The sequence below is a fragment of the Micrasema longulum genome, unplaced genomic scaffold, assembly GCF_059751315.1.
Source record: "Micrasema longulum isolate JH-2025_06_02 unplaced genomic scaffold, ASM5975131v1 h1tg000898l, whole genome shotgun sequence".
In the NCBI taxonomy this organism is placed as follows: domain Eukaryota; kingdom Metazoa; phylum Arthropoda; class Insecta; order Trichoptera; family Brachycentridae; genus Micrasema; species Micrasema longulum.
In genome coordinates, this window is record NW_028278089.1 from 501,261 (window position 1) to 515,521 (window position 14,261).

At 31.9% G+C, this 14,261-nt stretch overlaps 1 protein-coding gene across 3 annotated transcripts in view; it reads left to right on the top strand.

Annotated features, from left to right (window-relative positions):
* Nucleotides 1-5,630: 5,630 nt before the first annotated feature.
* LOC148278294 (zwei Ig domain protein zig-8-like) overlaps nt 5,631-14,261 on the top strand; it is a 144,665-nt gene continuing 136,034 nt past the window's right edge. For 2 of the 3 annotated variants that reach the window (XM_088231630.1, XM_088231633.1), the window contains exons 1-2: nt 5,631-6,011; nt 13,664-13,946. In XM_088231630.1, the coding sequence (XP_088087756.1) occupies nt 13,829-13,946 (118 nt within the window). In that variant the 5' untranslated portion in view covers nt 5,631-6,011; nt 13,664-13,828. The remainder of the gene's footprint in view (nt 6,012-13,663; nt 13,947-14,261) is intronic. The other variant, XM_088231631.1, reaches the window with a different exon arrangement.

Sequence of the window (14,261 nt, forward strand, 5' to 3'; positions counted from 1 at the left end):
GTCAATATAATAGGTTTGTGCCAACATAATTCGCTTAATTTACATTCACACACCTTCTCATGCACACGCAACGATTATTCTGACTTTCAACTTGTCCATTTTCAAGTATTATTTCTAATTTCAATATTTGAGTTTGTCCAAATGTTTGTAGACAAAAGACTAGATTTTACCCCCTCGTGTGTTGAATGAGTAAAATGGCCACTTAAATCAGCCAATGACAGGTCATTAGCCCTGTAGATGCCTAGACTTCCATATTCCCTTTTCTAAGGTATTCTCCAACCCTATTGTTATTTGTAAGTCTAGTTATTCGTTGTTACTTTGTATGTATTTTTAAATTTCGAATGGCTAAATTCCCAATTTATAAATGTTTACCTAAATACAAAAATAATTGTGAGTTTTATCTCAGTGTTTGTAAATATCTCAACGGAAACGGAGATTTTTTTTGAGAAGGATTTACGAATATTGTATCGTCTTTTGGTTCAGCCACTTGTGTGAAGAAGTGGTGAAGTAGAAAAAACTTTCTTGATTTAAATTAACTTTATTTTATTCAGCAGAGTAAATTGTACAACAGTAGAGTTGATTTTTCAGATAAGCGATGAACAGGTTGTAAATATCAAGTATAATGTGGCTTGAAGTGTATCACGATTTCAATGTGTTCCATTCATTGGAAACACTTACTGCGCAGCAAATCTAAACTATAAAGAGTTTTGTTTATTGTTACAAAGCCGCCTAAAATACAAATTGCACTGTTCAAGAAAATAAAGTTATCATCATTCGTGTCCGTTTCCTAGTTGGAGCATGTGGTGTCTACCAAGAGCTTCCATGCATCTTTATTGGCTGCCAGCTTCCGTGCGTCAGGTTTGAGCCCCGTATTTCTGACATAAACTGCCGACGAACAGTCAACAGCGGACTTCCAGAACGTCGAGAACCCGATGCCATGAAAAGTACGATTCTAATCTCCTCTACTTCAATTGGCTGTGTAAGGAATGAAGTAATAAGAGAACGGACACAGGAAACGACAATGACAATTGTCATTCAGCCAAGGCAAATGGTTGGCTTAGCCATACTGCAGATGCCTCCTGAGAGCCTTAAGGCTAAAGATACTACCTAACTTAAGTAATCATTAAATATATTTATCTTTAACGCCCGTTATGCTTCTATATTTGTTACACACATGTAATTTTCCTGTAATTTTAGAACATTTAAAAAGTAACAATAAGTCAACAAATTTATGATAAAAAGGACATTTTACATAGCGATATTACAAAGTAAATACACAAATACAAAGAAAACTTTACTATTGTACAATAAGAAATATAAATGGTCATACATGACAAGGTATAATTAGTTAACTCCAGTAGGCCAGATACACAAATAATATATCCAACAATGTTAGAGTATGTCCAAATGCTTGTAGACTGGCTGGATATGTTAATTCCCTATTCATATTTAAATTTATTTCAACAGAGAGGGTAAACAACCAGAAAGTCAACAGATGGAAGAGTTGAGTAAATGTGGATGTTTAAACATGGGCAGAATGGTGAATGTTCCACAGTGTGTAAAGTGGCCACTTGGCAGGTCATAAGCCCAGTAAATGTCTAGACTTTTATATTCCCTACTCAACAATGTTTACCCTCTCTGTTGAAATAAATTTAAGTATTAATAAAATATGTTTAAAAATCTGTTCACGAAAAGATCAAAATAAATATTTAGGCATTGTGGAGGTTATTTTGGCCTTTTATTCACGCAGAGTCACTTGAATCAGAAATTGTGAATTTTTCAAATATACTTGGGGACCCCTTTATTTCCCTCTCGAAGAATTTCAACATGTTTGTTGAGACATCAATCTGTAAAAGTTTCGAATTACCCTAGTTCCTGTAGCGAGAAATCAATTAATCAATATCCCGGTGATGACCTATGTAGTACAAACGTTTTTTGTGGAAGCTAGTGAAAGTTTTTCCATAAAACGATGAGGGGAGCAAACTTGTTCAGTTTAGTGATAAGTTAGGTACTTCGTTATATAAAGTTGACTAGAAGAAATTCCCGACATGATTCAAGTCAGCCATTTACAACCACTGTTCAATGTTATACTTAAACTGTCTAATAAATTTTGTTTTATTTTGTAGATACAAGGTTGTTAAAAATAAAATAATTAATTTTCATTAGGTTTGTAATATGGATGCAAATCTAAAAACAATTTTTTATTTATTTTTTACATTTTAATAAATATAAATAGTTATATACATGTATATTTTTTTATTTATTTATTAAAATCTACAGTTATATTAACAATAATACGGATAATATAAAATAAAAAACATTTTAAAGTCCTTTTTTACTGATAATATTTCACTGATCCCAAATTTTCAAAATTTTCCAAATAAAAATTATATAATTTGTTGTCCTTTAATGATAAGGAATATTTTTGTTTTTTGAAAATATTGTTTTTTTCCTTTTTATTTTAATTACTTTAAAAAAAGAAAAAAACCTTTCAATCCTTTACAGAATATTTTCTTTTTTCTTCCTTATGTTACCAAAAATATAAATTCTTTAACATTTCTTGTATACTCACGAACAGGCCATATGTTTATGGAATTTTTGTTTACTATTTTTACTGTTAATATGTATTTTATTGCCATGTATGTGTATTATCCTGTTTTATCTCTTATGTATATTGTAAAAAAAATAAAATAATAATAATAAAAAAATACTACTCTAAAAATGATTAATTTCAGACTTTTGAGTAACGTAATGTGTCATAAGTAAAGTTATATTTTACAAGAATAGAATTTGGAAAAAAAAAATCTTTGTACATATTTGCTTTCGAAAATGAAAAATACAAAAAATAAAAATAAATTGTACATATTACCTTTTCTAAATTATGATAATAAAAAAAACTAAGAAATTAATGATTTTAATGATACGTTATGTTTTTCTTTTCTTTTTATAATCTGTAACGTAAACTTAATACATTTATATTTGTGACTTTCCAAAAAAGAGACTAGATCTTGTTCTCGGAAAGTGACTGTTCCACTGTTTATCATTGTTTGACCGCGACTTGTGTGTAATTTTGATATTATTTTGGTATCTGAGTGACTTGTATATCTCAATCTCGTTTGTTTTTTCTTCTTTGTAAATTAGAATTCATTTTGTGAATAGTGTCTGCTGAGTGAAATTCAAATAATTTATACATATTTTCCAAACTGAATGTTGAGAGTTTCTTAAAAATTACTTTGATAATTAATCATTGTACTATTTTAACAGGATATGCACCAGTTGCATCACCCTATCCAACAATACCATATTGTATAAAGTTTGTACCTGGGGTGCTATTCTGAATCTTCTCGCGATTTTATAATTGGGAAATGTCACATACTACAAATACCGATAAAAATATATAAAATGGATTAAGAATATTTAATTGTATTTTTAAAATCAATATGGATATGGTGGAGAAATGTTTTCATAAATAAAAGTTTAATAAAAATATAACAAAAATACATTGCTTGAAAAACGCGACGTGTTTAGCCTCGGTTGTTGTGACATCAAAATTTGTGATAATGTTCTGAACAAATTTCGATGGCCAAGTACAAATAAACACAAATCGTGACGTTTTAGGGGCGTGGCCAATGGAATGACCGTTATATTAAAAAATATAAAAATGTCTTTCATGCTACTAATAATTACCAATCTTTTTTTTTCTTAACAGTACAGTTATTTATAGACCTTAATTACTTTAAAAATGTAAAAAAAGGTATATTTCCCTATTGAAATTTTAAAGTTTGACATTATAAAACTGTTAAAAAAATGAAACGGTCATTGGCAGGTTAAGGTGTTTTTATAGCATTCTGCAAATAATGAAACACGTATTTTTTAGTCAAAAAAATTGAGAATACAAGAAGAAAGTTGGAATGTGTTATTTGTGTCACATTGCATTACAATGCCTCAAAAATCCTCAATTGTCAAGTAAAATAGTAATATATAATATTCAAACAATCATTTTGCTTATTTTAACAAAGCGCAAGATGCGTACTTAATAGCAAGTGTAAATACTTTTTTCGATTTTTATAATTTTTCAAATACGCGTTCACGTAAGTTTCACAGCGAATGTTTCCCAAATGAACAATCTAGTGACCAATATCATCATAAAGTCATCTGTTTGTGAGACAATGTAATTGAATTGCAATGAATAGTATGTATCTGTGGTGTGACATTGATTTAAAACAAATTTTAATGTTTATTTTGGATTTTGCAAGCACTGAAATGGTTTGTATTTGGGTTGATACAAAAGTTATGACCATTTTTTATGATCCTAGGAAAAAAAAAAATTTCTTCAGAAACGATGATAGTATCTTCTTTTAAATGATTTCATTGTATAACATATGCTTTTTCTCTACTTTTTATTTAGTTTTGGTCTGCCCTAAGTACAGTGAAGAGCCCTTGTATTTCTTCAAAATGTCGGTCGATAAAGTTCATTATCTTTATTGATTACTTTATGAATTCGGCCTTCGAAGTTGTTTATGGGGCTTGTTCAGGTATAGCCCAATGTCTTTTTCTTATCACGTTGTTGTACACGACCCGTTTCTAATCTCCCGTTACCAAACGATGCAAAAAAGATTCATGTTTTTGTCTCGCACTCAAAGCAACGCACGTTGAAACACGATCCAATTAATTGGCAGCCGACAATTGATGAGGTATCCAAACGCCGTACCGCGAAACCATCCCTATTCGTTTCAAATGTCTTAATACGGTTGTTTGATTGACTCCCATCATCGACGCGATCTCTCTGGTGGTTAAACGTGGATTGGTGTCAATTATGACTTTTAACTTGTAGTCATCAGACTTCAATGGCCATGGTTTATCAATTAGTGAAAAATCCCCAGATCGGAATTTTATAAACCTGTCGAACTTTGATGACATCTGCTCCATACACTTTGCAGATGTTTGTGGTTGCCAAACTCACGGTATTGTCTTAACGGAGTTCATAAAGTAAACAATGACGTAAATGCACTTTATCAACCGACATTTTGAAAAAATACAAGGGTTCTTCACTATACTCTGGCCAGGCCAAAACTTAATACTAAGTAGAGGTAAAACATCTTTTATACAATGGAATAATTTAAAGAACATTCTATTCATAACTTCTGATTTGAAAGAATATTTACCTAGCATCATAAAAAACGGTCATAATTTTTGCACCAACCCAATAATAAACCTATACGGTAAGAACTCCAGTTATTTAATTACGAAAATACTGACGTTACTTAATTTACGCATATCTACGGCTTCGAGGGTTGAATTGAAAGTTGTTCTCGCTTTAACCTAAGATGAATGCTAAGATAACGGGAGGGTGTAATGAAATGAGCCTGTCTTCAACGCATAACACATGTATACATGTTTCCTTCGTGCACCATTGTCTGGCTTCTAAAGGAATACATATATGAGTTTCTTTGAATGACTTTAAGAACGGAGAACCCGCTCGGGTATAACCGAGAATTTACGGCGCTGGGTGCTTTTCCCGGGTGGCGAAGGGAAAGGCGGAGGAGAATCGTAGGTCGGGAATGATCGGGCGGGTGGCGGAGATACCCGATCGCGTACGCTAGCGCCAGTCTTAACCCGGCGGCCGATCGGGACACTGCTGTCGCATATAGAAACCCTTATTTCTTTGAATTCGAGTCTACCCGCCTAGAGCCTAATTCAACGTCGATTCCGATCGCCTTATGAACGTTTATTTTAGCGTCAAAAAATTGACATTTGAAATGTGAATTTAATTTGAAAGTTATTTTGAGTTACCGATAAGTTTTAAGGTAAATAATGTATACGAGTGAAGTTACAATAATTAAAATACATCATTCGATTAATTAAACGAGCATCACGATAAAATGTTTTTTATCAGTGGACAATTACGTTTGACAGTTGATTGAAGTGAGTTTTAAACGTGATTGACGTTGATTAAAGAAACATATTGACGTAATTAAGTAATCAACTTAATAACTATCAATAATATAAGGGTAAGCTTTAAAAAAATATATAAAAGTACATTATGTATAAAAATATTTCTACGTATACGAGTTTTCTTTGATTTTTTACATAAACTGAAATTTTCTGCCCAAAACCACCCTGAATTCAATATATATGTAAAAGTTCAAGTCGAATAAATTTACGTTTTCGTTTGGGTATAACATACCAACTCAACGTTTGGAATGTAAAGATATTCTTTGATTAAAAAATGCTTTGGATGATAAGAAAAACAAACATTCTCTTTAAACAAACATTTGTATTTCCTGAATGAAAACGCAAATCACGAATTGAAGAAAAATTCCTAAATTTAATTTTACTATTTCACTTAAAAACATCTAATATTTACAGTAGAATACAAATAAAAAACGCATTATATATCTTAAAAGAGAAAAACATCGGTTGAATTTTTTGCGTTCTCATAATTTTCCCAAATATTTCAATTTGAGGGTAATTTTCTTTTAGTCATAAATAACCATGTTGGCAAATGGGAAACAAGTTATGACAGGGTGATAATTGAACCTCGGACCCTCTGTTTTGGAGTCCGTGACTAACGGAATCACAACTTGAGCCTCGAGCAATTTAGAATTATATAAAATATTATACAAAAATAGAAAATTTGTAATTTTTGAAGGATACAAATCAGAGTTCTTATAATTCATAAGAAAATACTTAGAAGGGTCGGGACAAAAATAATTGTGGTCGGATAAGAAATTGAGCAGTAATTCCATGAGTGATTCAGAATTTTCGGGCATTGATCCAATGAATAGTAAAATTTGTGAAGAAAAAATTAAAAATAAAAATATTTATGAAATAATTACTTAGGTAATTTTTAATTATCAAAACTATAGGTTTTTCAGTTCAGCTAAAATATTTCCTCTGGTTTTTCATTTTCAAATTTTCTTTTCAATAGAACTGTCACTTGCGTTTTCCAATAAGTTGTATGAAAATATCGTTTTTCAAGCAATGGCGCCAGCGTATTGATTACAGAAAATTTCAAAGCTTTATTCGGCGTATGATATAATACGTATCTTTTGTAAATTTGGAATATTCCGTTAAATAAACAAATATTTGTAGGATTTTTCATTATTTGAAAATACCATATATTAACAAACCCCGTGGCCTAGTGGTGAAATTTTTTTCTGTGTTAGGTATAAACTTTTATATTCTAACCATTATCATAATAATTATTCCCTTTCCGCACCTAATTGTGCATATACTGTATTAGTGCACCAATCGTGCAATATTTAATAAATATACAAATCAACATCATCACCCCCTTTCCGCACCTGATGGTGCATTGGGCACTGCATTGGTACACCAATCACAGCGTATCTTGATAATTTTTGTTACATGAAGATCAGTACTATGCTTCAGGTGCCTGTCCAGGGACTATGTAATATTCTAGTGTAAAAACACCCTTTTAAATAAATATTTCATATCAATCATGTCAGGAATTAAACCCGAGACCTCTTGCATGGGAGGCAAACGCGCTGACTATTACACCACGAGGCCGATATAGTTCCACTCATATTCACCAACATTCCAACCGTAGTTAATTTATAATTATTTAAAAATATATAATGATTCACGCCTGTTTTGTGGTTAAATGGTTAGCGTTTTCAGTTTATCGGATACGTTAATGCATGTTCCTGGCCACGAGTTCAATTACCGGCATAGAAATATTGTTTTGACTATAATACTTTACTGTTCCCAAAATAACAATCAGGTTGTTGAAAATAAAAAGTTTTAATAAATATCTATTTAAAATGTAAAACCAACATTAAAATATAATTTTTCACGTTTACCCTGCGAGGAATCGATTTGGGACCTTAATCATTGGAATACTGAGTACATTTTTTTGCATCACAACATGCAATGACAGTGGTAATTACATCACAAAACACTTAGGCTTGAGAAACATCACATTTATTTTTTGTGTTCTCACCGGGAATCGAACCCAGAACTTCCGAGTGTGAGTCAAGCATCTTGACCACAACACCACAGAGGCATTTTTGAAACGTGTTCCTAGGTTCATTCCTCACTTTACTGCGATGCGAATTTATCTCCATTCAAATTTTTTTCATAGAATTTTTACCGGAGAGCAGCCATCGAGTCAAAATCACTCGTCCAAGTTTCAGTTTCTATTTCAGTCTTTTCATAGGTGGTTCTGAACTGCAATGTTACAAAGCATCTGGACGGGGACCAAAATCGTAAGACTGATCATCAAAATCTGATCTGAATCAAAATCAAAACTCATCAAAACGATCACCGCAATTAAGGTACCAATTTGGTGTAATTTGCACCACTGTATACGGAGAGGGAAATGATAATGATCTTTTGAAAAGAAAACCTATATCGCCATACAGCCATAATTAATAAAAAAACATATTTGATTAATATACAACACATATATTCTGTGTATCCAGGCGGATTAAAACACAGTATTAATAGTTAAGTATTGGGTGTCACCAAATCTTTATTTTATTTTATTTATTTTATTTGTTTATTTTTCTATCCATATATTTGTATAGAATTTTAAAAACAAAAATACACTTTAAAAAAATACATCTTAAAATTAAGTTAAAACATAAACTGGAAAACATGCCCACTAAGATTTCAGCGTCTGAGCACCAGGAATAAAAAAAAATGTAAAAGTTAAACGTCATCCAAAAGAAATTTTTCTGCTTTAAAAGATATTGTGTTTGCTTTTACGTAACATATGATTTTATTTTATGACACGTCTACAAAATGAAATGTTAAGTAGACTAAAGTGAACACTTTCTTTTGTTCGCGTTAAATTGAGAAATCTGCCAATGCTGCTCGCGATATTTGCGCAGTGCACAGTTAAAATGCAATGAATTATTGACTGATTTTCAAGCTTTTCTCCGATAACAGCTATCGAGTCAAAAACACTCGTCTAGAATTCTAGTTCTTTTTTACATGCATACCTGTATCCTTTATCCACCTGGTCATGGGGAAAAAATCATTATAATTCTGTGTTCTTCCACAATTAAAGAAAATAGTTGTCAAATCTAAAATTAAAGTATACAGGTGAATCTTCATCATTCCCTTCCAATAGTGCGTCGAGCACTACATCAGTACACTAATTGCATCGTATCTTGATCATTTTTGTTACATGAAGGTACGTTTCAGGTACCAGTCCTGGGGCTCAATCACAAATGACTATCGACTTGCTAAAAAACGTGCTAAGTATTTGAGCGATCACAACGAACAATTATAAACACGCTGAAGTTATCGCGGTCGCGTTGCAAAACGCCAAACGCCTTTAAAAATTGTTTAGTTTAATAGCTTTCTCAATTTGATATAAAACAAATAAATGGTATGATAAATTGTGAACAAAAAAATAAAACTAAATTATTTTACTTACAGTTTAGGAATATTCTCCATATTTACACCGGTAAAATTCAAATATGTGATTGATTATGCATTGCGAAACGTAAATATTTTGAATTTTGACATTTAATATTAGGTGTTGCCAAGCATCAAGTTGAAGTATGACAATATTAAAAAAATATAATAATCCCGATCGATAACTTTCACGGATGTTTCATTGTGACCGCGCATATGATAAACAACCACGGTGAAAAATTGTTATCACGCCGCTAATTAGCACGTCGATAGTCATTTGTGATTGTGCTGCAGGGACTTTAAAATATTCTGGAATGAAAAAAACATTTAAAAGAAATATTTCAAACCATCTTTGTCGGAAATCAAATCCGAGACCTATTGCATGGTAGACAAACACGCTGACTATTACACCACGAGGCCGACAGAGTTGTTTTTTTTTCGCTGAAATTATGGAAGTAAGATTATAGCGTTTAGCCAATCGTGAAATAACATTAACATTATTCCTGCTAAAATAACGTTTATCCTTTTATTAAGGATAAACGTTATTTTATGTTAAAATTAATGCATTACTAAAATAAACCATTTAAATATGTACTGTCTGGTGCGCCGATGCCCCATAGTCGTGTATGTTAAGTCTGAGATATGTGTTGGTTGGTTTTAGTTGAGAAATATAACTCATGTTGTGTAGTAAAAGTGTAGTAGCACGTATGGTGTGTAAAAGCGGTCCGGGGTTAGCTATGCGAAAGGAGCTCATAGCCTCTGTTAAGCCGTGCGGTCGTATGGCGTAGGTACGGGCTTAAAATTCGGCTTAAATCACAACTCCCCCGGAGAATAACTGAATACTGGGACCGTTATGTGCCCTCATTGTACTCACGAGGTCTACAAAATGGCCCCATTAATTAGGCACGACGTTTTAATAACACGCAATAAAAATATTTAAACACTTAATCGCCAGAAAATATTGTTGTTAAAAACGGAACCTGATTTGAATGAAGACACCCCTGTGAATTACGAAGGAACAAAAGCTATAATAATTTATTTCGGAAAATGTACAGTCACTTCCTTGAACTGAAAACGAATTAAGCCATTTTGCGCTGCTCGTAAAAATAAACCTCCTTTAAAGGATTTTTAAGGTTACTCTTATAAAGTATTACCATCCCCGATAAATGCTACAAAGACTCGGGAAAATTAATTTCATATTAGGCATTAAGGCTTGCTTTGGATGTACGGCTTTGATCAAAATCGCTTAAGCTTGATTTGTAATATTAAATTTGTTGCTTTTATATCCTTCATTTCCACCTATATTTGAACTTAATGGTGAACTGGGAACTATAAAATAAGCCCAGTTTAATACATAACATATTACTAGAATTTTCGAATATCTGTTAAATTGAGATGACAGATAGTTAACTCTCTTATTGTGAAAACATTTAAGATATTGTAAACAAATCCTTCAAACGTCGTCGCTTTATCAATGGAATGAATGAATAGACTTTTTAAATAATAGTACCATCAAAACTCTTTACTGCTCACTATTTCGACCCATCTAGAACGTGCTTTTTCAATTTGTTCTCCATTCTATAGGATTCATATTGACCATATTAAATCTGTCCAACACCGTTTTCTAAGAAAAAAAGCATGGTTGGTCGGATTGCAGAGAATTAATAATTCATATTTTGAAATAGAGCAATCTCTTAATCTTTGAAATACAGCAATCTCTTAATCTGTCTTCATTGGATTAACGTAGAACTGAGATGGACCTTATACGCAATTTTAAAATATTTAATACTATAAGTGATGTCCCATCTCTGTTAAGATCAATTTTTTTTCATGTTCTTAACCGTGTCACCAGATTTCAAAATCTGCTATTTATCAAATCGTCTAAGATAAACTTTTATTTGTATCCATCAATATCCGGAAGGCGTAGATTTGTCAATTTATCGCACAACTTCGAATTATTATAGGTAGATCTTTCAGCTTTACACAAATCTCTTCGCCACTAAAACAGTGTGGAATAAAGAAGGATCGGCATGAGTTAACTTAAAGTCTTATATTATGATTGTGTTTTTCAAAATATAATATGCCATTATTTTACTGCCCTTGTTTGTCTTTATAGTTTTTTCCTGTAGCTTCAGTTTCTTGTAAATATGTATCATCATATAAATGATGTAATTGGCTTGGGTCGAGTATATAATAAATAAATAAAAATAATATACCTTTTAAAGCTGATGAAAATTTTTAAAAACATTTACCAATTAAATTATTTGTAATGATTTATAAAAAGATCCAATGAAACGTTTATATATAATAGGGAAAAAATAAAAAAAATGCCAAATAGGCCTAAAATGAAATTCTAACATGACGCATATTAGAATACTTACTTACTTAATTACATGAACCAAATTATTTAATGTTGAGCTGATTTTGTTTCGTTTTCTAAGTTCGAGGCTTTATGTCTTAGTATTTCAACAAGTTTAACATTGTTTCTCTGGAGCGACTGAAGATTCTCGCTGATGTGACTTTACTTAATGTGATTTAAGATCGTGATACGAGTACGTCTGCTAAAAAGAAGGGACTTATTAACAGTAAGATGCGAACGGGCGTAATAAAACGAGGAAACGTATCATCCGCTTGTGCAATGGAATGTGATCCGACGAAAAACAAGCATAAGAAAGAGTAATTGAAAATTTTCTTTACGATCCATTTTTCTAGAGGCTTATTGTATTAAGACTGAAATTTTAACTTGTATTTTTCCATTACCGCTTACGCAGTGTGTATAAAGAGAAGGAGCCTTCCTCAAAATGTGCCCATTCTCTTCATCCCTAATGAAAGCAATAAAGCGCCGGTTCTTTTGTAAACCGCCGACGGGTTTTTTTGTTCTGGAAACTTTTTGCGGGTTTCGCATGAAAGTTATCGCCAAAGGTTAAAAAAATCCCTTTTCATTAGAGCCACAATAAAACTTTCAGCAAATGTTCTTTTCGGACAATTTTGAAGTGCAAAAATAACCATAAATTTAAATTTGCCAAGTTTCTGAAGCAGACTTATTTATGGACAAGACGTGGATTTGAAACCCAAATAAAATGATGTAATCGGGTCCTTGAAAAAAAATATCACGCCCAGATTACAAAATATTTAGGATCCTGTATGAGATACTTTGAGGGCTAAAAAAATGTTTTACATATTTCGTAGATTTCCAAGTAATTTTCTAAAGCCGTCATTTTATTTTCTTATAAACTTATAATATTACAGCGTGACCCTTTATTTCTCCTTACTGAGACTTGTTTGTCATTATTTTTGGGTCTCTGCAATGTATTTTACTGTTTAAATAAATAATTTATAAATGCGGTTGAATCCCAAATAAAAAAATGAATTTGCGATAAATTAAACATTCCTTTGTTTTAACTCTAAAATCGTATGACGTTTTGTATAGATAATATTTTGAAGAAGCTAATATGAAAGTCAAGGCGCTTACAGGACTTATGAGTTGACAGTTGTTTCATACTGGAAATACCTGAAAATATCTCATTTTCTCTAACTCCGTTGTAATATGTAAGTCCTTATTACTCCTTAGGTGGTGAAATCCAGTATTTGTATACAAATATTTAGAATCAAGACAAACTGTAAATATTGCTGATACATTAAGCTGGCCCAAGGAGAAGAAAATATATTTAAAAATATCCGGCGTTTCTAAGTGCGTAGATAAAAAAATGCAGTCACATGAATCACACTTATATCAATAAGGGTTTCAGCTTTTTAACTTCACAAAAAACAACATACTGAAAAATTAAGAGACTAAGTAAATTTAAACATAGACAGAATGGCAAATGCTACAAAGTGTGTCAAGTGGCCACTTAAACCCGTGACGGGCGTCGTGGCGCAGTTGGTTTGACGGCTATCTGTGAAACTGGCGTCGCGGGTTCGATTCCCGCCAGTTGCAAGAAAAAATCCAAGAAAGATTACTTTCTTAATTGGTCTGGGTGTTGTGGTGTATTTTTCATTACCTCCTTCAATATCCTCTCTATCCCACCTGCTGACAAACCTCAAAATAGAGGCTTAGTGGGTTATTCCTTTTGAAAAAAAAAAAACGAGCCAATGACAGATCATAAGCCCTATAAATGCTTAGTCTTTCAAACTCCTTTCTTCAAAGTGTAACCCATATTAAAGTAAAAATAACTCCCAAAGGTGTGAAATCCAGACTTTGCCCAGATTTGGACGAATTGAAAACCTTTTTTTTAAATACAGCTTAAGAAGCGCATTTCTTAATCGTTTTCAGTAATAATGTCAAGTGAAAAAACATATGTGGACATACTTATTGATGATAAACACAATGTATCACACTGATTAGTGGAAAATAATATGAGTGTTAAAAAAGTTTTAGAAAGTGGTTCTTGAAGTGATCTGATATTAGTGAAGTAGAAATGAATTTATACAAAACGTAATGGAGAAATTAAGGAATGAAGCCTTCCAAGAACTTGGGAGGAAATACTTCCAATTTCCTCACAACTCTACCCAGTTTCCTGTTTGGATTATAGCTGGATGTATGCTGTTTTGTACAGGTAAGCATTTCGCATTTATTTTACGGTGATTTTATTTAATAAATTTTTTGTATTTTAACAGTTTTGTGACAAATGATATAAGTAAACAATTTCCTCCTGAACTCAAAGGAAATAAATCATATGAATTTAGTATTTTTTAGTTAATAATTACTTTTGAATCCTTTGATTCTTCAACAAAACCCGATTACAGTACATATGTTTAATGAAGTTTTTTTTTACTTTTTCTTGTATGTCAAAATATTATTAACCATTAACGAGCCAAGACACAAACTAACCAGACGTCGACGCTAGGTATTTTATGTACTTACGCAGTTC